The sequence below is a fragment of the Lissotriton helveticus genome, chromosome 5_1 (assembly GCF_964261635.1).
Source record: "Lissotriton helveticus chromosome 5_1, aLisHel1.1, whole genome shotgun sequence".
In the NCBI taxonomy this organism is placed as follows: Eukaryota; Metazoa; Chordata; class Amphibia; order Caudata; family Salamandridae; genus Lissotriton; species Lissotriton helveticus.
The window spans coordinates 1,424,984,879-1,425,009,659 of record NC_136065.1 but is presented as its reverse complement, the minus strand read 5'-3'; the positions used below and the strand labels follow the sequence as shown (position 1 = coordinate 1,425,009,659).

Below are 24,781 nucleotides of genomic sequence, written 5' to 3'. Positions count from 1 at the left end.
GGCAGTCTGATAATTCCTATTAAAATTTTTTAGAAGGGGTTTTATATTGTTTTGACACTTGTAATTTGTAAATATTTTTAATTTTATGATTGCATGTCCCAAGTTTGCCTATGGGAAGCTTAAAAATCTATGCACAACGCAGTCACCTGAGGAGGTTATGGTGGCAAGTCAAAGCTTAAGGGCACAGGCCTGATAGAGGTATTGGGAAATGTTATGCAAGAGCCATAGGTCTGAACTGTTTATTATGAAAAGCTACATTAAAGACAGTAGCCCTGACTTATTTATTATGCATAGCAAATGTTTAAGCCAATTACATTATAATATTATAGTGTGTTAACACTTGTAGGCAGGTATTCTGTCACAAGGAAAGTCAAAGATTATCCGATTAAACAAGGGTTTTGTGGTCGCTTCGCCCCACTAATAAACCCTGGGGAAGAACACTTGCAATGTGATAATCGTTGTTAGACTTTCTTCAGAGGGCCTGGCAGGTTGTCTGTCAGGCTTATGAGGCCAAAAGTTAATAGAATCTACATACATACTTATACATGTGCACACACAAAATAACATAGCCATGATTATGAGGACCAGTCATTGACCGCAATGAAGTGTGTATTTACTATTCTAACTCAAACGCACGCTTTGACAGTGAGGTAGGTTATAAAGCAGATCAAGGCAAATATAACTGCCCAGATACAATCGCTAGTACATACTTAAACACACTTCCGGCCCAGTCCTCCTAAAGATAGTGTTTGTCTGCTTCTATCAGGGTTGACCCACGCTATGAGGACCGATCCGTTCGAATTCTTCCTTCCTTCCTTCCTTTTTCTGCCTTCCAGCCTGCCTGCCTTCCAATCTTTTCTGACATTGGTCTATTTCTGCGTCATTCAAATTTGGTTTCACCCATGTCAGCAAGGGGCAGTAAGTTAACTTATTTCAGCTATTGGCTCTAGTGCCCTGCGACTGTACTTCCATGACACGGCTGGTGGAAAAGTAATTTATTTTACCATTTTCTCCTTTTATAGGTCCTTTCAATTTTTTTCTTATCCTTTTTTTATGTTTTTTTTTTTTTAAAGCATCTTTCACCTCGCCAGACAGTATTGTCAGATCTAAAACTTGGCACTCATTTCAGCTGTTGCGAGCTGCATCCTCTGAAACTGCAGCTATTGTGGAAAGATATAATGTCCATGTTGAATTATTGTTCTACCATTCCAAGATGGCCACCATTTTTGGAAGCATTATAATCCAAAATTTGGATTGGTACAACAATCATGCACTATAGAAAATATCATTCCAGATGCCTGTCCACAGCAAACCTTAATGAGCAGCCATATTGGAATGATATTGTGCATAGTGTGTTACTAACCACATTGTTTCACAATTTGTCAGCCATACTAGAACTTTTAAATAACAGTACACTTTGTACAATACTGTTGCAAGGCAACCTGCCTCTGCTATGTTTAGCTATTTTTTTATTGCCGACATATGTCTGGCACTCTTTGACTGCAAATTTTTTTCGACTTTTAAAAAATATTTATCTTACAGATGCTTGTTGAGCTTGTGTCTGGGTTACTGGGGATGGGTCAGAGGGTGAATGGAAGCAGGAGTCCTTGGGTAAAGAATGGATACATGAGTGCAAGAATGACTGAAAGAGTGCATTTATGAAGACACAAACACCTATTCTCACCAGTAAAGGAAGAGGCACTTTTAGTTATAAGTCAGACCTAATGCTAATGATTGTTTTTTTGGGGGGGTTTTACGGAGTTTTATACAACGCAAACTTGACCTGGTATCGGGTATCAGATCGCTTTACATAGCACCAGTTGCGTTACATGAGGACACGTTCATTTTTGTTAGGCACAGGGAGATTAAGTCATTTGCCCAGAATGTTCAGCGTCATTGCCGAGACTCGAACCCGGGTCCCCAGATTTGAGGTCGCCCGCCCTAGCCGTTAGGCCAACTCCTCTCCCCAATGAGGTGGCGGCCCACTAAAAAATCTTTTTGTGATTTTGGACCCTGACAGTGCTTCGCTCTTGGTCGAATTAACATGGTAGCCAGAAAAGAAGAATTTCTCGATTAGGAACACGATACTGGGTGTAAATGCAGTTGGGTCAGAAAGTGTAATGAGTATGTTGTCAGTCTTCCGGGCAGTAGCCGTTGAAGTAATGGTCTTCACAGTTGGCATATGGCAAATCTCAGTTACCAATATATTCAAGGGCCATGATGAGTAAGAGGTGTGCTAGTAGGTTACCCTTGCAAGTCCCTCTCTGAATGGGAAATGCATCAAAAAGAAAGCCATTTGGGTAGAGGGGTTTGTATAAACGAGCGAACATTGCTTATAATGTCTGCAAATATTCATGTAGTTTAGGGGCCTGCCAAAGGAAAGCCCACTTCATCAGGTCCAACGCTTCTCAGCCTCAAGTGAAAAAGCCACTTTTTCATCCTGGTCATCCAAAACTTTCCAGAGGAGACTTAATAATTTTGCAGTACTCAATCAGGAAACCATCTTCTACGGGTTCTTTCCCAGAACACATGTCATAGCATTCCCTATATCTTCCTCTGAGATGTTGCCCCCCAAAAGGGCCCCGGTTCTGCATCTTGTTGTGACAACACAATGCCAGCAAAGAACTTGTCTTCCAGATGAGTCACAAAAATTCATGAAAAAGTTTGAGATCGCTCTGAGTATATGTATCGGATGGGTCAGTAAGGTTCTTTGACAGTGCTTAATTTGTAAAGAAAAAAGGAAGTGCAAGGGCTCTCACCAGGAGCCCACTGTGGCTTGCATGCTGCCAATGATAGTAAAAACACAGCTACTAATCGTCACACTCCAACAAGTATGTCAATTCAGACTATTCCAGGCCCCCAATGCTGTAAGAATGGCTGGGACGAGGAGGAGCTGCGCGATCATCCAAGATGGTCGCGTGAGCACAGAGCTCCCGGGACCCTCGCCGCCCTTCACAACTATCCTGACATATATCCTGATTCCGGAGATGGGATTTTGAAGACGCGCTTTGGCTGATCTCAAAACTTTTTCGAGAATTTCATTTGGACGTCGGGAACCACTGCTACATCGACTTCAACTTTTGCGGCCTGCCCCAGGACGTGGCCGGGGGCTCTCTTAGCCAGCAAGCCGTGGAGTAGTTGAATAACATCGGCCGAAGGGGGTTCCCCCAGACGGCCTCATCTTAACTTTCGGTTTCGCTTTCCTACTCCGGGCCTCGTTCGATTGGAGAACGGCTCAGATCTACCCTTGATCCGGCCTGGCTTTGCCCCTCTGCAACGTGTTACGTCTGTGAGCATTTTGCCTTCAATTTTTCCGGCACTTATCCCACTGTGTCTCACTTTTGCTGACTTTTGGCCTCGCCTTAAACGACCATTTTCACCAGGTCTCGCGGGCCCCTTCGGGGCACCCTTTTCAATATGGCCACCAGACCTGACCCAGAGAAGCGCAAGACTAAGACGCCTCTCCGAGGGGGACAGATTCAAACCAATGTTATGGATTGTTACACCCATCCTAAGGGATCTCCCGGTGGTACCGGCAGTACTCCTGAAGATCCTGGGGCTGAATCTGCCGCTTCTCCTGAACCCTCCCTACAGGATTTCATGAGTGCCATCGCCGGCATGAAGGCTTCGATGGGTCAGCAATACGAGGCCCTTGCCTCGAAGATCGACACGGTGGCTGTCGACGTCACTTTGATTAGAGCGGACCTGGCGAAAACTAATGAGAGGGTCAAGTCCTTAGATTTGAAGACCTCCAGCCTAACTACCGACGTCTCCGACATACAGACTGAAGTCTGCAACCTACGTTCCTCGAACGACTTGATGGCACACCGGCTTGAGGATTTTGAAAATAGGGCACGGCGTAATAATGTACGCATTATTGGAGTCCCTGAGAACCATGAACATTCTTCGATCGATCTCCTGGTGGAAGATCTTGTTTTAAATCATCTCGCCCCCTCTGGGCTCAGCAAATTCTTCGCCGTTGAGCGAGCCCATCGAGTTCCGGGTGGAAAACCGAAACTGGGTGCCCCACCGAGACCTATCATTGCAAAACTTTTTCACTTTCGTGATAGAGACGCTATCCTGCAGGCCTCTCGGGTGGGCGGCCCGGTGAAGTTCGAGAATACGTCCGTTCACTTCTACCCGGATTTTACTCAGTTGGTTCAAAGGCAGAGAATGGGTTTTCAGGGTGTGAAACGGCGGCTACGTGACTTGGGCCTTAAGTACGCCATGCTGTTCCCAACTAGACTTCGGATCGAGTATGAGGATCGGACATTTTTCTTTGACCGCCCGGAGAGTGCCGGTGACTGGCTTGACTCTTTGCCTAAAAAGGATGATCGATCCGAACACCCTGGTGGTGCCGAGGGTGGTTTGCCGGAACAAGAGTGACACTGTGGTTCTTGATGTCTGAACTTTTTATTCGTATTTCAGCGGAGTCTAATATTTGGGTCTTCTTATGTCCTGTTCTATATTGGCCCGGGGTGGCGGGGGGGGGGTAAATCGGGACTCTTTCCTCCTCCTGGGTTTCTTTGTTTAGATTAGTTTAATGACTGGGCGACAGGCACACTGCAAGTTGGGGTGGCTATTGAGTCTCACGCAGGGGTGCAGGGTGGGGGGAGTTGTAACGGGTTCCAGTTGGGGGGTGGTGTGGGGGTGTTTGTTCGTTTGTTCTTTTTCGCAAGGCATCGTATTGTATTCCTTATTGCTTCGATGGATGTGTTCTTTGTGGGGTGTGCTCTGCAGTCTCTTCGGGAATGGGGGGTAGTGAGTTGAGACTGCTGTCTTGGAATGTCAACAAGTTGGGGGACAGGATAAAACGAGGGATTGTGCTGCAGTTTTTGAGACGTCATTCTCCTGATTTTGTCCTTCTGCAAGAGACACACCTAATTGGCAACGCTTGTCAAGCCATGAAAAGACAAGGCTATCGCTTGGTTGCTCATTCCGGATTTACTTCTGGCTCTAGGGGGGTGGGTATTCTGGTCCGGTCTTCCCTCCCCTTTGAGATTGATGACGTAATGCTTGATGATAGGGGGCGCTACGCCGCGCTCAGTGGTAGATGGGAGGGGAAGACGCTCTCCATACTCACGATCTATGTCCCCTCTGGCCTGCAGACTTCCACCTTTGCTGATATTGAACGGGTTGTTTTAGGGCTTCCTGAAGGTCTTGTAATCCTGGGTGGGGACTTTAACTCTGTCATCTCTGGCTCCTCGGGCCGCTACCCTCCCAGAGATTTGGCTAGATCTCAGTTATGGATGAGTGGGTTTTTGGAAACATTCGGGCTGGTGGATAGTTGGAGGTTGATGCATCCTGTGCAGTTACAATATACCTTCCATTCAAGAGCCCACGGAAGCTTCTCCAGGCTTGATTATTTCCTAATGCCAGCGGCTCAATCCCCCTCTATCAGGGAAATCCGACACCTTCCCAGGGGCATCTCAGATCATTCCCCCTTGTGGCTCTGTGTGGAAGCTGGGGCGTGCAGGGAGGGCAGGGTTGCTCCCATCATCCCCTGGTATCTCCGGAATCCTAAGATCCGCTCGGAGCTGATAAAATCTATTGATCATTACTTCCTCGATAATGTGGGATCTGTTTCTTTATCTGTGTCATTGTGGGAGGCTTTCAAGACTGTTATACGTGGACATTCTTTGTCGTTAATTGCTGGCGCCAAGAAGGCCAAATGTGAGGAACTGGTGCGCATTGAAGCTGACATAACTGTCATTGAGAGTGACCTCAAGGCGGGTGTCACCCGTGCTAAACTCCACTCCCTCAGCTTAAAACAATCTGATTATAAAGCCCTGGTGACCGACGCTGCCAAAGTAATGGACAGAGAGCAACAGGGTAGGCTGTATGATGTGGGTGACAAGGCTGGTAAATTGCTTGCATGGCTTGATAAGAAGGAAAGAGCGAATCGTGTCGTTCCTGTGATTGAAAGGTCGGATGGAGTGTGTGTGACTGAACCGACTGGGATCATTGACTGTTTTGTGGATCATTTCCGTACTGTGTATTCTTCAGTTTGTGATAGGGACGAGGAGGATTCCCAGTTGTTATTGCGGGACATTGCATTGCCCTGTCTCTCTGATGTTGATAGGGATTTTATGGACGCATCGCTTACGACAGATGAAATAGCGATTGCCATCCGCTCCCTTCGCTCTGGTAAGGCTCTGGGCCCCAATGGCTTGCCTATTGATTGCACAAACTGCGGCCTGACAAAATGGCTCCCTATCTGAGGGATATGTTCCTTGAGGCGCTGAAATCTGGTTCCCTCCCCGCAGATCAGCGGCTGGCCTCTATCGTGGTAATACACAAGGAAGGTAAGCCGCGCGACCGTTGTGCCTCTTATAGGCCCATCTCCCTTTTAAACGCCGAACCCAAAATTTTAGCCAAATTGTTAGCTAACCGTTTGGTGAAGGTGATCTGTGATTTGATCCATCCGGATCAATCCGGTTTTATCCTGCATCGCAATACTGCCCTTAATCTTCAGCGGATTCATGGGGTTCTCGCGAGAGCCGGGACCCTCTCTGAGCCGGCCATTTTGGCTTCCTTGGATGCCACTATGGCTTTTGATACTATCGAATGGCCTTATCTCTGGGCGGCTCTCGCCAAATTTGGTTTTGGCCCTATATTCATTGCATGGGTTAAACTTCTTTATGAGAAGCCTCTGGCTCAGGTGGTGGTTAATGGGAAGGTATCTGGCATTTTTACTCTCGGACGGGGCACTCGGCAGGGCTGCCCGTTGTCTCCCTTGCTTTTTGCCCTTGCGCTCGAACCTCTGGCCGCATGGCTCCGCTGGGAGCCCTCGATAAGGGGCATTAGGTGGACTCCTGACTTCGAGGATCATATTTCGCTTTATGCGGATGACATCCTTTTGTACCTCACATCCCCCAGAAATCCCTGAATGTGCTTTTTGACATTTTAACTTAATTCGGGAAGAACTCAGGTCTTGTTATTATTTGGACGAAATCCTGTGTCTATGTGTTAGCAGGAGGGCTTCCCACGCTGCCTCGCAGATTCCCGATCCAAGTCACCGAGTCAGGGTTCACGTATTTGGGGATTTATATCTCCCTGGATCCTGTGGTTCGCTTCGAGCGCAACCTGCTTCCCCCACTCCAGCGACTGAAACTTGATGTCTCGCGCTGGCGTCGGTTACCGTTGTCGCCGCTCGGGCGTGCTGCTCTTTTTAAGATGATGTCACTGCCGAGATTTTTGTACGCACTCCAAAACTCCTTTGACCCTATTCCCTCCGGGTTTTTTCGGGAGGTGGAGAGCCTACAGCGACGTTTGTTTTGGGACGGGCACGCGCGTATTGCTCTCCCCAAGCTTACGCTCCCTTGGTACGATGGGGGCATCACTTTCCCAGACATTAAGCGTTACTACTGGGCCTCTCAATTGAGTGCGATTAACCATGCCACCTATGTACCGGGTCCATCACCGGCTTTCGAGATGGATAAACACCTTTTACCGGGCGGGAATTATAGTAGGGCGCTTTACTCCAAGGGTATTTGCAGGACGTTAACTGGGCCTACTAAGATTACTGTGCGAGTTTAGCGAGATGCAAATGCGGCTTTGGGGTGGGGTGATAGATTGACTCGTGCGGCTCCGTTGTATGACTCTGAACGTTTGGGTTATTTATGGAGAACGAAAGGTTTTGAGAAATGGGACATGATTGGTATCAGCAGAGTGGGTGACCTCTGGACTAAGGGAAATGTTAAAACCTTTGAGGCGCTGAGGACTGAATATGAGCTCGGAGACAAGGAATTTTTCAGATACGTGCAGGTGCGCCATGCCTTGCTGTCGGTTTTCGCTGCAGGCACTGACGTTCCCGAGTCCTCTCCTCTCGAAGACCGTATATTAGACAGTGTTAGAAATGGGATCCCCGGCTGGCCAGGGCTTTCGCCAAAGTCAGTCAGAGACCACCACTCCTAAGTCAGGGAAAGGGAGTTACACACCAAGATAACCCCTACTCACCCTCTAGGTAAAGTGGCGCGAGCAGCAAGGCTGAACTTGGAGGCGATGTGAGTTAAGTATTTGCGCACGCACCCCAGCAACAACACCCAGGGCCCACCACAAAGGAAACTCCACACAAGGTTATATAAAAATAGCCTTTGTATTACACCAAAACACATTAGATAAAAACACACACTTTACAATGTGCCAACAGGCACGGGCAGAATTTACAGGGGATATGTACAAGACAGGGCCACCTGGACCACTCTGAGGAATCAGCACTTTTTAGAAGTAACACTTTTAGAACATAGCACATAGAATGTAAAATCACTGTAGCATAAAATAGAACATAAAGCACACAACCAGTAACTACTGGTAACCAGGACCTCACTAGCACCACCTGCACTAGGAGAAAAACAACCACCTAAGTATCACAATACCTGTAGGGGTGTAAGCACATAACACATGATGCATAAACATACATTCAGCGGTGTAAGGAAGGAAAACACATGATGCATCAACAATACATTCAGCGGTGTAACAATAACAATTGAGCAAAAATCCCATAAGCCACTACCTTTGGTAGTCCCTAGGCCAACTGGCCTCTCTAGGGCTAGGACGCCCTGTGTCCCAAATGTCAGGGGCCTAAACGTAGCAGTTGCCCACAAAGTGCTGGGCAACTGGTGCAAACAATGGGGGTGGGGGCCAACGCTGGAGCCTCGCAGGCTCTGGCCACAAGAAATGCCCCCTAGAGCCTCTCTGGACTCGCAAACAAATATGGCACTTAAAAGCCTCTCTGGGCTCGTAAAACGAACTGGCACCCTGAGCCTCTCGGGCTCGCAAAACAAATATGGGCTGTGAGGAGCCTCGGGGCTCTGAGCGACAATGGGGCGGCGTTGGAGTCCTTCGTCTGGGGACTCGGCAACTCAGGATGGCGCCTCAAGCCTCGCAGGCTCGTGAATACAAATGCCCCAAGTAACGCAAGAACCCTGCTCGGGGCTCGACACAAAGATATGCCCCCTGAGCCTCTTGGCTCCAACAAGGAAATGCCGCACACGTTGGAGCGGCCCTCTGCCAACTGGGGCCGCTCGAAGAACCCAAAGAACCTGCCCCTGCACTCACCGGGACTTCACTGGTACTGCGGGGGGCGGGAAACACTGCCGGCCTCTGTAGGTGGAGTCCCGCTCGAGGGGACTCAATTCACAATGCCCCCTGCACTCACCGGGTCTCGCGGCGGCTCTGCTTCTTCTCCCGGGGCTCTCCCTTCGCTTAGCATCCTCAGCAGGGCACGGCAGGCTGCTTGCTTCTTGCTCCTTCGTTCCTCCTTCGGCTGCTTTCCGGGGAAACCAATCACCGCGCAGGTCTCCCGGCGAGCCTCCCGCAGCCTAAGTCAATGGCAGCGCGGCTCCCGGGTGACGTCAGCGGTGGTTCCCTCGGCTTTTCCTCGGCGTCTCCTCGGCCCCGGGCTGCGGCGGTGATTTCAACACGGGCCAATGCCAGGTGGGCTCCGGCTTTAAATAATCCAATAAATCAAGGCAAGGATGCGGCGTGGCAGCCGCTCGGGAAAAATAAAGGCGCTCTCAGCGCTAGGCGGGCAGAGGAAAGAGCTCACAGCGCTAAAGGACAAATAAAGCGCTACCAAGCGCTTAGAGGGTTCCCAGCAAAGGCAAAGCGCTCCCCAGCGCCAGGGGAAAGTTCAGGCCCCCAAAAGTCAGCAACCAAGTCCTTCAGGAAGGTGGGGGCAAGGACAAAGCTCCAGCCAGGTCTGGTGGTAGGTAGGGGGGCAAGGCTGGGCCCAGAGCCAGCTCACCGGGTCTCCAGGCAGGGAGACACTCCAGGTGGCGGTCCTTCTGGCCCCAGCAACAGCATCAGCCCCCTCTGGTAGGATCCTAGAACAGAATAGTTTGTGTGGGGGCACTGCCCCATTTTTATACACCACATTCATTTGTCTGTAGGTGCAGGGTGGGGGAGAAACCAGTCGCAGCTGGTTTTGGAGCACCCTTGATGGCCCAACCACCCCTTTCATTCACTGGGGAGGCTAGGGGCTTTAGACGCACCACAGGGGGCGGAGCCAGCATTGTGTGGGGAAAGCCCAGCCCCATCAGGAACCAGGTGCACTCCTCCCCAGCCATCAGCATGCTAATCTCCACTCTCACCACTGGGCAGACCCATCATGACTCATGGAGCCTGGCATCCCAGCCAGCTCCAGCCAATCACACACGCCAGACACATTTTACACTAATATGCCAACTCCTAGAAGTGGCACTTCCGCACACGACACAATCATGCCACATACATCATTACGAAGCATTCAATCACACAAGTTCGCACATAACAAACTCGAGCATGCACACCTCACGCATCAGGAACTACCAGGGACACATACATTCCCCATGCATTCCTATGGGAGGCCAGGCCAATCTTACTCCACGCACTACTGAGACACAGTGAAAGTGCGCAGAACCCAAAAATCACCATCACCAGGTCACCATTAAGAGCAAAAAGTTTAGGGGTGAACCTGCCAGAAGGGCCAAGTCCAACAGACAGTTATGTCCCTGACAGCAAGATCTCATTGATTTATAAAAAATTGATCAATAATCGGATTGATCTACTTGTGCGTCTCAGAGCGGTATGGACTGAGGATGGATTGGAATTAGATGACGAAGACTGGCAATCCGCGTTGTCATCACCCAAGGAGGTTGCTATTCCTGCCCGTCTTCGCTTTGTCCAACTTAAGATCCTTCACCGTATATATGTTACTGGTCCGAGTCTGGTGCGAATGGGCTATTCTCTGGATGGGTTGTGTAAACTTGGTTGCGGCATGCCTGGAACCTTCCTTCACATTCTGTGGTAGTGTTCGGCGGTGGCGGGGTTTTGAGCCCGAGTGCATGCGGTGATGGAAAGAGTTACCGGAGTGTCGTTGTTACCCGAAGCTAGGCGCTGCCTGCTCAACGTGTGGGAGCTGAATGATTACACTGTTGCTCAGATCCGTTGGGCGACCCTTGGTAACATGATAGCTAAGAGAGACATTGCACAGTTGTGGTGTTCCCAGAGGTCGCCCACGGTCTTGGTGTGGAAGGAGGGCATGGATTGGTGTATGTTTAGGGAGAAAACGGTGTATCTGGCTAGGGGTGGACCTAGGAAATGGAACAGTGTCTGGTCTCAGTGAAATGCGTATCGTGGGAATATATGTACTCCCCCACAAGACTTATTACTTGATGTTCCCTTGTCCCCCTAAAATGACGTTCCATGTACCGTTTAATACTATGAGTGTTGCACTGTTTCCCCACTGCCCCCCCCTCTCGACGGATTATAAGTGTATGATTTTTCCTGAATGTTTGGAGTAACACTCTGTGCGAACACATGATCGCTAGTATTGTCTCTAATGCCTTGATTGTTGTTGTTGTATTTTATTTATCAATAAAAGTAAAAAAAAAAAGAATGGCTTGGACGGCAGGTAATAATCATTTGTAATGTATATTAAATTAATAATTGACTGTTATGGTCTTCTTTAAATTAACCAGACTGTCACATGCACCAGTGTTGGCAATTAAGTTCCGGTGCTGATCACCGGTAATCACTAGCTCAAATTAAGCACTGTTCTTTGAGCTGTGCAGATCACTGTCATAAACAGATAGCTCCTACTTCTGCTGAATGATCCTCTAACAGGTCAAGTAACAAGCATCAGTCACTAAAGCAGCCTATGTCAGGTCTGACTGACATGAGTGTCTTTTAAGTTTAATATAATGCATGAGCACATGGACATTAAGGGTCTCTGGGCTGTTTCCATCACATTGATTGACCAGTTAGTGCCTTTTCTTCAAAAAACGGAAAGTTTCACACTATGCATTAATTTAAAATATATACACAAGGCAGATTGAAGATATCTCAGATGACAAAATTAAATCACATTTGACCCCTAAAGGGTCATCACCCTCAAAATCACAGTATACCACACATATACCAGATAGCACCTCACAATATAAGGGGATATCACTTTTAATAAGACAGGCCTTTTTAAGGGGCTTCAAAACATATCAGGTAAGCCTAGTGGCCTTATCTAAGGTTCACCATGTTAAAAGGCAACAAATCACTTGCTAAAAACACCATCATTTGCATGAATGCAATAATCCATAATAACGTGTGAATGCAGTAACCGTGTCTAAATGCAACAATCACTGTGAATATAGCATTTTAACACCGCTCAATAATCACTGTGAACAAAAAATGGTTAATAAAAAATTAATAATGCCATTAACAGGTGTGCGTGGCTTTTTGTTATACATAAACTGTTACCAGAGAACCAGTAACTAGAGGCCACTGCACTCCCAGCTGTAGAGCAAAGGCTCCAGCCTTGGAAGTGCTTTAAAAAGAAGTAAATTCTTAGGGTGATTATCATTTTTTAGACCCCTCTCTAACTTAGGGAGGTCAAGTTCAAGTTCAATAATTTGTATAGCGCACTACTCACCCAGAGGGTCTCAAGGCGCTTGAGTGAGGGTGGGTGTATTATTTATCGAATAGCCAGGTTTTTAGTTGCTTTCTGAAGGAGAGGTGGTTCTGTGTGAGGCGGAGGTGAGTGGGGAGAGAATTCCAGGTTTTGGCCGCTAAGTAGGAGAAAGATCTTCCTCCCATGGTGGATCTATTGATGCGCGGGATTGTGGCGAGGGCTTGATTGGATGAATGTAGTTGGCGGGTGGGTGAGTAGAAGGATAGTCATTTGTTGAGGCATTCGGGTCCAAGGTCGTAGAGGGCCTTGTGTGCGTGGGTGAGGAGACGGAATGTTATTCTCTTGTTGACGGGAAGCCAGTGGAGATCTTTCAGATGACCAGAAATGTGAGCTTGACGGGGGATGTCCAGTATGAGTCTGGCTGAGGCGTTTTGGATGCGTTGGAGTTTTTTCTGTAGTTTGGCTGTGGTTCCGGCGTAGAGGGTGTTTCCATAATCTAGTCGGCTAGTGACTAGTGCGTGGGTGACTGTCTTTCTTGTTTCGGTGGGGATCCAGCGGAAGATTTTTTTGAGCATGCGTAGGATGTTGAAGCATGATAATGAGACGGCGTTGACTTGTCTGGTCATCGATAGGGAGGAGCCTAGGATGAAGCCCAGGTTACGTGCGTAATCTGTAGGTATGGGTGCTGTGCCCAGGGCCGGTAGCCACCATGAGTCGTCCCAAGCCGAGGGGGATGATCCTAAAATGAGGACTTCCGTTTTGTCCAAGTTTAGTTTTAGACGACTGTGCTTCATCCATTCGGCTACTTCTTTCATTCCTTCGTGTAGATTGGTTTTGGCGGTGTTAGGATCTTTGGTGAGGGAGAGGATCAGCTGGGTGTCGTCAGCGTAGGAGATGATGTTGAGGTTGTGTTGTTGCGCGATGGATGCGAGGGGACTCATGTACACGTTGAAGAGGGTGGGACTGAGTGATGACCCTTGTGGTACGCCGCAGATGACTTTAGTTGCCTCTGATTTAAATGGGGGGAGGCGGACTCTCTGGGTTCTTCCGGCTAGGAACGAGATGATCCAGTCCAACGCTTTTCCTTGTATTCCGATGTTGCTGAGGCGTTGTATGAGGGTGTTATGACAGACTGTGTCGAAGGCGGCGGAGAGGTCAAGTAGGATGAGGGCAACTGTTTCTCCGTTGTCCAGTAGCTTTCGGATGTCGTCTGTAGCAGCGATGAGGGCGGTTTCGGTGCTGTGTTTGGCTCGGAAGCCGGACTGTGAGGGGTCAAGTGAGTTGTTGGATTCAAGGAAGGCGGCGAGCTGACTATTGGCGGCTTTCTCGATGACTTTGGCCTGGAAGGGGAGGAGTGAGATGGGGCGGTAGTTCTTAAGTTCAGAGGGGTCCGCTGTGGGTTTCTTCAGAAGGGCGCTGAGTTCGGCATGTTTCCAGCTTTCTGGGAAGGTGGCGGAGTTGAAGGAACAGTTGATGACATCGCGGAGATGGAGTGCGATGATGGAGTCTGCTTTGTTGAAAATGTGGTGGGGGCATGGGTCGGTTGGCGATCCTGAGTGGATGGAGTTCATCAGGCGGATGGTGTCTTCAGTCGTGATAGGGTTCCAGGCGCAAAGGTTGTGAGAGTGTTGTTTTGGTTCGGAGGTGGGTGGAGTGGGTTGTTCTTCAGACAGGTTTCCAAAGCTGTTATGAATGTCGGCGATTTTGTTGTGGAAGAAAGAGGATAGGGAGTCGCAGAGGTCTTGGGAGGGAGTGATGTCGTTGGTGCCGGCGGTGGGGTTGGTAAATTCTCTGACGATGTTGAATAATTCTTTGCTGTTGTGGGTGTTGTTGTCGAGTCGATCCTTGAATGCTGATTTCTTGGTGGATCGGATCAGTTGGTGGTGTTTGCGGGTGGCGTCCTTGAAGGTGGTCAGGTTGTTCGTGGTTGGGTTTTTTCTCCAGGTTTTCTCGAGGGTACGACAGAGTTTCTTGGATTTCTTAAGGTTATCGTTGAACCAAGGGGCCTTTTTGCTACCTGTTTGATCTGGTGGTTTTTCAAGGGTGCTAATTTGTCAGCGTTGTGGGTGATCCATTGTGTGAGTTTGGTGGCAGCTTGGTTTGGGTCCGATGATATGGCGGGGGGGTTTTGGTTAAGCGATGTGAGGAGTTGGTCGGTGGTGATTTTGTTCCAGTTTCTTCGAGGAATAGGTTGTGGTGGGATGTGGGTCGTGGTCTTTTTGTAGCTGAAGTGAACGCAGCTGTGGTCCGTCCAATGGAGTGCCGTGGTGTGGTCGAAGGAGATGTGTTTGCTGGAGGTGAAGATAGGGTCGAGCGTGAGTCCGGCAAGGTGGGTGGGGGTGTCAACAAGTTGTTTGAGTCCGAGATTGGCCAGGTTGTCCAGAAGGGTGATGGTGTTGTTGTCGTTATTCTTTTCCAGGTGGAAGTTGAGGTCTCCCAGTAAAATGTAGTTCTCGGAGGTAAGGGCATGTGGGCTGATGAAGTCAGTGATGTCTTCATTAAATTGTGTGTGGGTTCCTGGTGGTCTGTAGATGAGGGTGCCTCTAAGTGTGGTCCTGGGGTCGGTGTGGATCTGGAAATGAAGGTGTTCGGCGGTCGCGAGGTTATCGTCGGAGCTGGTTGTGATTCGGATGGAGTTCTTATGGGCGATGGCGATGCCTCCTCCTGTTTGGTTGGTGCGGCCTTTTCGGATGATCTTGTAAGCATCCGGGATGGCTATGGCGATGTCGGGCGCTGATGATGCGTTCATCCAGGTTTCTGTAAGGAAGGCGACGTCTGGTGATGTGGTGTCGAGTAGGTCCCAGAGTTCAGTGGCGTGTTTGTGGATCGAGCGGGTGTTCAGCAGGATGCACTTCAGGTGGGTAGGGTCGGAGCTGTATTTGGAGGAGGACGATTTGGTGTGGGTCCTGATGCAGGCGAACTTGCATGAGTGGCATGCGATTGGTCCGTGGGTGTGTCCTGGGGTAGCTACGCAGCATTGTGGGGTGCGTCCGGGGTTAAGGGCGAGGAGAGTAGCGGCGTCATACGTTAAGCGAGTGGGGTGGGTGTTGCGAGGACCAGGGGGTTTGGCGCTGGGCGCGGTCCAGGCGCGGACGGGTGTAGACGGGCTTACCTTTGGCGCACCTTCGGCGGGCATGGGGCGCGTCCGCGGCGCGTGAACGCTGCGCGCAAATGCATCTGTCATAAGTGGATAGTGTTGGAGGGTGGGGCGAGGGAGGGTCAGCTGGGAGGCGGGAGCGGGGCGGAGATCAGGGCAGGGAGGCTCAAACAACAACAAACAAGATGGCTGCAAGCCAATAATGAAACGGGACTGGGGCACGATAGACAAATGAACGAGGCAAATGGCAGTGGCGTCGGCAAAATCTGGCAAATTAAATCAGCAGGCAGCACAATTACAAGTTGGACTAGCGCACCTTGGCAATACGCGCTGCTATCTGGAATACCTTAGCGATAAGCAAATAATTATGCAGGCTATCAATTGCGATCCGATAATTATGCAGGCAGTCGATTTACACTAAATATATTGTGCAGGCTCAAGCAGTGCAGTGCGAGATCGCTACTGTACCCTGTACCAGGTGAAGGCGAGGAGTAGCTTGTGGAGCGACCGCTTCTGCTGGGAGTAGGACGGTCACAGTGCAGCTACGGCGGAGCGTGATGATCAGTATCAGTGGGAGGGAGGGTCAGCTGGGAGGCGGTAGCGGGGCGGAGGGCAGGGAGGCTCAAACAACAACAAACAAGATGGCTGCAAGCCAATAATGAAACCGGACTGGGGCACGATAGACAAATGCACGAGGCAAATGGCAGTGGCGTCGGCAAAATCTGGCAAATTAAATCAGCAGGCAGCACAATTACAAGTTGGACTAGCGCACCTTGGCAATACGCGCTGCTATCTGGAATACCTTAGCGATAAGCAAATAATTATGCAGGCTATCAATTGCGATCCGATAATTATGCAGGCAGTCGATTTACACTAAATATATTGTGCAGGCTCAAGCAGTGCAGTGCGAGATCGCTACTGTACCCTGTACCAGGTGAAGGCGAGGAGCAGCTTGTGAAGCGACCGCTTCTGCTGGGAGCAGGACGGTATTTTGGGAAACTTTCTATGGAACCGCAGGGGCTGCTGCTCTCCTACAGCCCCCTCACAATCTCCTCTGTCTCTTGGTAGTTCCCCTGCTGTCCCGGGTGCCACTAGATTGACCAAACACTTTGGGCCTAGAAGAGCCCCCAAGGCATTTTGGGGCACACTCTCCTGGGAGTGTCGGTATAGATGAGTGCTCTCCCGCTGTGCTGGGGTGACCTGCAATGCTGTTTTTTTGCGGCACATGCCTCACGCTGCGCATCTCTTTTCGTTTTTATTTTCTTTGGATTGCTCAGCACTCCTCCATTTGTTGGGGGCGGCTGGGTAGCTATCCCCGACTGGCTCCCTTTTTTGGTGGCAGGAGTTCAGATATATAAAAAACGGCCCAGGTTTGGGATCCCTAGGCCTCCAGAGCTCTGAGAAGTGGACACAGGCATGTCCCATCACAGGGTTTAAATTTGAAATGCTCCTGGTGCTAGGTGGCCAAATCCGTACAAGAGAATTTAACTCCTGGCTGAATTTCTCTCCACATATCCACTAGATATTTCACTATGCTTCTCTCTGTCAATTGAGTGGGCAAGAAATTATGAATGTCGAGCTTCTTCCTAAATCAGCGGTGGCGTCTCCCGGGAAGGGTGAAATTTGCACAGCATGCTGGGACTAGTCAAGTGACCCCAATGTGCTTGACTAGGATACCCATCACCGGGAATTGGCTCATTTGGTTTTATTCCATTATTACTAGTTTGATCGCTGACATAGTAACTGCGGTGATCATCTACAGGCTATGATTCCTTTGCCTTCCTATTCCTGAGGATGCCTTGAATGGTTACAGGCTAAAACGCGTCGACCTTTAATTAGGAAGAGCCCCACAAGATATAATATGACAACTAGTTCGGTTAAAATGAGGAGCATGTGCCCCAGGACTCCTCCAACTTAGTTGCTAATTCGCAGTAAATTAGAAAAACTGGACTTTATTTATCCACCTTTCTTAAAGCAAAAATGAAGCAAGGGGGAATGAAAGGACAATGTGTCCCTCAGCAGTGTGCGAACTCGGGGAACCCACAGCATGTTCAAGTTGTACAATGTATTGTTTATAATATAGTGTATATAAATGCATTTATTTTTGATTATTTTATTTTGTGCATTAGAGACCCCAAAAAAATAATAGTGTGTAAACACATGTACAGAAAGGTTTATGTAGTTGAAAATAAATTGAGCTAGGCATGATTACATTCATAATCCAGTGGAAATGTATTGTTTAATTGTGGATCAAATGTGTTGTACATGAATTTGTCCCTAGGATATACCACATTAATATCCAACTCTGCAGAGTCCCCTCTGCGCCAGGCAATCTGGGCGGTTACCGAGCTGGGCACGAAAGTAGTCTCAGACGTGCAGCCATGAACACATGTTCACGTGTAACCAGACAACTGCCCCTTTCCCTAGCTGCATCGCATCTGCCATATAGTAAAACGCAGACACTGGCAGTAAACAAGTGCAGTCCATTTGCCATGTGATTACAGTAAGTGAGGCACAGTTGTGAGACTCACCCTCTGTCAAAAGCGCAAAACCGAGTGACCAAAAACGCAAAAAATCCAGGTGTATTAAATGGGCTGAACAAATTTTGCTGCAAAATCGGTTCTGCCCATTTAATACACCTGGATTTTAGATAAAGAATACACCCAACACACATACTAATGATCTCAACAAAGACAAACCAGAGCACATCCCTCTAACACTAACGCTAAGCAAACAAACTGAACTTTTAAGCCCTACCAGCCCACCTCCTGCTTGAAAAATATAAGGATGACATATAGTAGAAGGCATCGGAGAAAAGACACACAAGGTTAAACCTAGTTCAGAAGACAGTGTGTGCAACATGTGGACGGGACTGCACAACACAACAGGCCTCATTGAATCTGGTGTCAGGCATCCTTCTTTAGAGATGTTTTCATGCAACTTTGATAATTAACTATATCTATTCATAGCTGAGAGACAACAATGAGACACACGTATCCATTACTTAACAAAATAAAAAACTTTCCAAATTGTGGGTGCTCCTTATTCTTGTAATTTATTCACATTGACCTCAGGTTATAATACATAGCTCTCTATTCTTCCAATTTATTTTGCCTGTTTCAGTTTACAAGAGACTAACAGCAGATATAGCTATTAACACTGTATAATACAATTAACTCGAACAAAGCATGTCTGTGAATGAGTACACCTATGTATGACACACTGGACAATGGGCACAACTGCCTCTAATCTTGTCGGGGAGAAGCAAATCCAACCAATAGGGACTAGCAGGAAGTGTTAGGACAACATATCTTACCCCGTGTCTTTCTCCATCAGAAATAATCTTTCCTTGGCTAGTTTCCTCGTCGTTTTCTTTATGGCCATTAATCATTGCTGAGCTGAAGCCATTGTCATTTTCAAGTGCTCCGTCAGGAGTGTTTTTCTTTTTCAATCTAGTACACAAAAATAAAAAAGATGAAGAAGCAGGCACCCCCACAAAGTGCTCACATTTTTTCTGAAGGTTTGTGAAGGTAATTTATAGTTTGTTTTCTAGGATCCTTAAGACGGCTAATAAGGCCAGAAATCCATTATGATGGTTCGGACGTTCAGGGCGATAAAAACAGACTGACGTATAGGCTAAACAAGTCTGGGCCAAAAGTGTGAAAAGTGAAGTTATCAAGGTCGTAAAAGAAACACGTTGCTGAAATGGGAAAACGCACTTTCAAAACCAATAGGTCTGTTTTCCTCATTAATCGGCATTTTTGGTTTTGTGGAAGGGCGACTACATGAATGCATGAGTAAGTGCATGGATAACATGAGTGAGTGACAATTGTATTGATAATTAATGGATGAGTGAGTGCAAAGGTGCATTGATAACGAGGTGATTAAGTAAGTGAGTACATGGATGGCTGATAAATTCGTGACTGCATAATGACTACCTACATGTACAAGGAAAGCTCTAGGGAACTACCGGAAGAAGTCTACCTACCAGCGCCTTATAATGTGGGTGAGCAATGTTAGATAGCCCTGACTTACTCATCTAAGTTGTGCTCCCCACTTAATTCATAAAAATGTAGCTTAGTCCAGACCCCAGCACCCACTCTGCTGACAATTAAACTTGCTAACATTATTGATACCTGCAGCTCGCGGGACTACAGTGGCTTAGCAGATAAAACAAGCAGGTAACTGCAAGCATGAACACACAAGATGTCACCCAGCAACAAGGCTGACAATAATGCAGAACCATTAAATGGAAATGTGAACTAAAATTTGACTCATCACAAAACCAGGAAAGACTAACCACAAATAAGCTGATAGTACCAGAAGACATAAAAGGCATTATTATAATGTGTTCCCACAAAGGCACACACCAAGGCTATGAAATGGTAGAAAACTCCCATTGGCACAGCACTTTCTCTAACTATTGAGAGGAAAATGAGGGGACCAGTCCATGCGCCTCTATTTCAAATGTCCCTGGAGCCTACAGAGGGCCGTGACAAACCTGTATGTAGCACCAACATAACGAAGACTCCCACAGTAAGATAATAAATACCTAATCTGCACGAATGATACCTGCAGTGCCACCCCATCTCACCTGCTACAAAAACAACATGTGTATGAAGTCCATCTACATTCTTTGAAAGAAAGCACTCAAGAAGAAGAAAGGATGCACCTCACACCAGACACCATATTATTAAACATGTGACAGATAGACATGAACATGTGTGATACAGGTACTGGCAGTTCCTGCATACTTATTTTGCTCGAAAGCTGACCAGCCCTCACCAGGGAAGGGTATGACAGAGGGTGAGACAACGAATGAAGCAGGTAAGTTTATGCAGAGAGATGTTTCAGTAAATTTAGCAAGAGATGAGGCACCGGAGGGTTGCACTCCTTGCTGAGAACTTGTCTGCGCAGCATTCGAAGCACCAGGACCAGTAGGAAGACAGTCCCCAACGAGGTGACAGGACTTCATTTGTAATTTCTTTTTCTATTTCTGCTATGGAAGCAACCTTGTTCCATGCAATGCCCAGAAGGGTGAAAATGGGACTGCCGTGATGAAGTGATTGCACACTAAGGGGCCTATTAGGATTGCGGTTTTTCCGCATCCTCCGGGCCGGCGGAAGTCACTGCCGGCCCAGAGGATGCGGAAAAACCGCAGCGGACCCACCAGAGACCCACCGCCACATTAGGATGGCTGGTGGGTCCTGTTTTCTGTCTGCAGCTATTCCGCCGCGGTTGGCTTACCACCGCGGCGGAAAAGCTCTAATATGGTGGAGGTGTCTCTCAGACACCGTCCACCATATTAGGAAATGCTTGAGAAGATGCTTTTCCGCGGCGGATTTTCCGCCGTGGAAAAGCATGTTGAACTTCACTGCGGGGGCCCGTTGCGGGCCTCCTAGGTGAAGGGGGGGTGGGGGGTGCACATGGGGGGTACCTATGGTACCCCCCTGCATTTGTATGCAGAGATCGGCAGGCACCGCGCGGTGCCTGCCGCTTTCTGCATACAAAAGCAAAGTATGCATTTTTTACATTGCGGCGGGTGCAGCTTGAAGCTGCACCCGCCGCAATGTTAAGGATAGAGGATGTGACCGCCACTCTGGCGGTCACATCCTAATCTTCACGGGGGGAACGCCGCTGCCCATGCGGACGTTCCCCCCTACTCTATGGTGGCGGACGGACTCAGGTCCGTCCGCCATCATAATCGGCCCCCTAATGTTTTCTTCAAACTTTTTTATATACAGTAAAAATAATCATTGAGAAACTATACATTATGGAAAAATTCATTATGTTAAAGATAATTAGTATATAGCACGGGGGTTATCAAGATTTATAAGCTGCTTACCAATGGTGGGACAAGCTAGTCAAACCAGCGGGGCACTCGTCTGCATTTTACACATACGGCATTCATGGTCAGATGGTGAGTTTTTCATTATACTATGTGGCTATTATAAAATATGATTCAAACTATGTGGATTCTTTTTTTTACGGAGTTTTATATAGCCAAACTTGACCCGAAAGTAGTGGGTATCGGAGCGCTTTACACGAGTACCATTTGTGTTACATGAGGACACATTCATTTTTGTTAGGCACGGAGAGATTAAGTGATTTGACCAAAATCACAGGATGTTGCACGTCCTTACAGAGACTCGAACCTGGTTCCCCAGATTTGAGGTCGACCGCCTTAGCAGTTAGGCCAACTCCTCTCCCCATGATAATGATGGGACATTTATGAATGATAAAGAGTTGTTGCAATCAGGGACATCCGTGGATAGATCACAAATAAAGCACACAACACAGCACAAGAAGTGAAGTAGCTGCGGTGCGTGAACAGGAGAGAGCAGAACAGCAAGATAGCCAAAAAGATGTGCGGTGCTCTACTCTCTCCATGGGCTGGTACATTTTTATGCAGTCGTGCCCCAACACGGGCACCCTTGAACCATAGTGTAAGAGTGTCGGTGTTGCTGTCTGCATACTTTGATGAAGGAAGGGGTCCCTTTATGCACAGCAACTATGAGGGAAAGCAAGTTTCTCTTTACGTGTGTGCTGTGAAAAGGTAGACGCATGCAAACAGGAAAAAACAAGGAAAAATACAACTATTTTAATTTCTAAACAACTGCCCACTTCTAAAGAACAACTGTGATTTTGCCACATGGAGATTATTTCTACAAAGATTGCATGAGTCTATGCACAAAGTAAATATACAAGTGTATATTTACTTACATGTATATTTACTACTATACTTTTGTATAAGTCTACTTTTTTTGCTATTCACCACTTAACGAAAGTACATTTACACCTAGTTTTAAGTCAACACTTTTTCTTGCTATTAACCACTTCAGAGTGAGGATTTTTACCTAGGTGTAGACTTGCATACCTATATACCTCAAATCTGGGAGTAAAGCCTCCTACAACAGGATTTATTACTGTAAAGTTACTACTTGTGGAGATCTCCCTAGGTGAAAGCAGACGGAAAATGATTAATATTTATTATTCTTTAAAAACAAATCTAAAAAATCAAATATATGTATAAATGCACATATATAAACATACATACAAACACACATACACATGTACACACACACATTCGCTAGAATACCAAAGGATAAAGTGACGTAATAGTTTGGTACGGTAATCAGATTTTAGCTTACCTTAACAATCCAAGAAATTCACTGAAAAAAAACAAAGGTTAAAGTGACAATATAGTTTAGGTTTTGAAATGAGACAAAAATGTTTAAAAAACTATATCCCATTAACACTCGCCAGTTATAATTTTGTGAACTAACTTTAACTTGTGTCCCTGCCATGCACTGCGTATGACCTCACATATTATATCACTCATAACATGACATTATTGAAGACATCACTGACATCTCAATGACATCACAAAACTGACAGACAGGAGAAAAGCTTCTTCGGAATGGACAATTAGTTTTTTTATTTGTTGGTACAGTGTGAGGCCCAGGTGACCAACCGTCCAGATATCACAAACATTTTCTGAGGATTAACCCCTTCATGCCTAGAGTCCCAAATTTCTCAAAAACAGCTGAATGTATTTTAGCCATATCCCAAAAAGTGTACTGTCTGAGTAAAGTTCTAATTTTCTACCACACTTGGTGTATTTTTGTTTAGCTGTTTTTCCTGTATTGGAGCGCAAACTTTTCCAAAGGAAATAACACTTTTGGGCCTGCCCCCCTCGTTTTTGACAGATCGGCTCAAAACTTCCATTGAAGGAAACAAAGGCAGGGGAATAAAATAAAACCCCAAAGGAGAATGTTTGTGTGTGTATATGTATGTATGTATACACACACACACACACACACATATATATATATATATATATATATATATATATCGCAAGCAAATAACTCCATCCACTTCCACCAAAGCCTCGGCGGCGAAGAAGGAGAAGCGAACCACTTCTTTATCAGGCAAGATGTTTTATTTCAACCTTCAGCAGCAGTCAACAGATGACGCGTTTCGGGCTCAAGCGCCCTTGATCACATATATATATATATATTCGGCATAGAGACGTCCAGCAGCAGCATGCAGCAGCAGAACAGACGAGGCAAACCCAATATTTGTGAGTAGTGATTTTTAATTACTCATCACCATGCCGCCATGACGCGTTTCGATGCAAACAGCACCTTGATCACATGACAACGATACAAGGCGGGCGTGCTCAATTTCTTTTTTTTTTTTTTTTCCAAAACCTTTATTTGAGCAAGCATAGAAAAATACAAAAATGGGCCCACAACCTCACGGGCTGGCCGCTAATAATAGGGCACAAAGAAATAAATAGAAATGTACTCCCGTGGTCAGGCACAAATCAAGTACCAAGCATTACTCCAATCATATCACAGAGCATATTGATTTTCTGTTTTATACATAAACACAACAAACACTAAAAAGGCGAATGCATAGTAATCAAGGTCAGCCCAAAGAACGGAGGGGATGGTCAGCAATCAGGAGAACATAACAAGAGCCCTGAGACTCTAATAAGGTTGGGGGGGGGGGGAAGCAGCGGGGAGAACCGGAAATGCACAAGACAGTATGAAAAGGTTCCGGGAACGCTCGCCTAGGGAGATAGAGTAACATCAGTAGTGCCAACAAGGGGAGGGGTACAGATACCCCACGATATTCATTCCACTGGCCCCAAATCTTCGTCCACGCCCTGGGTCTGCCCCTGGCCACGTAAACAGTTTTCTCACGAAACATGGACCAGTCCATGTTGTCCTCCCATTTCGAGACCTCAGGGGGTCTGGATGCGCCCCAGAGTTGCGCAATATCCCGTTTGGCAATCATGTAACCCAAGGTAGCCCATCTGGTCTGGGCTACAGAGTAGTCAGTGGGTTCCCACACATTCAACAGACACCGTCGTGTCTCCGGCCGCAGGGCAACACCAGTCACAGCAGTCATCACCTCAAGCACAGCAGTCCAGTAGGCCGCCACCACTGGGCACTCCCAAAGAATATGTAAAAAAGTAGCACTCGACCCACAACCACGCTTACATAACCCATCAGGGGAAAAGCCCATTGTCACCAGACGCGGACCAGTGACATACACTCGATGAAGGATTTTAAGTTGAACCAAACGGAGACGGGCAGGGATGGCTACTTCTTTCGGAGAGGAGAGTGCCGATTGCCAATCCTCGTCGTCCAGTTCCAACCCATCGCCGACCCAAACCTCCCGAAGTCGGACCAATAAGTCTGCCCGATTATTGATCAGCTTCTTATAGATCAGGGAAATAGTGCTATCAGGCAGGTGGCCATCAAGGACACGATCTTCGAGGGGGGAAG

The 24,781-nt window shown here is 47.4% G+C and overlaps 1 protein-coding gene across 4 annotated transcripts in view; it reads right to left on the bottom strand.

Moving 5' to 3' along the window:
- Positions 1-24,781, bottom strand: part of PHTF1 (putative homeodomain transcription factor 1) — a 490,213-nt gene that overhangs the window by 258,632 nt on the left and 206,800 nt on the right. For 3 of the 4 annotated variants that reach the window (XM_078644430.1, XM_078644429.1, XM_078644432.1), the window contains 2 exons: positions 22,634-22,654; positions 18,799-18,934 (listed from right to left, as the gene is read on the bottom strand). In XM_078644430.1, coding sequence (XP_078500556.1) covers positions 18,799-18,934; positions 22,634-22,654 — 157 coding nt within the window. The remainder of the gene's footprint in view (positions 1-18,798; positions 18,935-22,633; positions 22,655-24,781) is intronic. The other variant, XM_078644431.1, reaches the window with a different exon arrangement.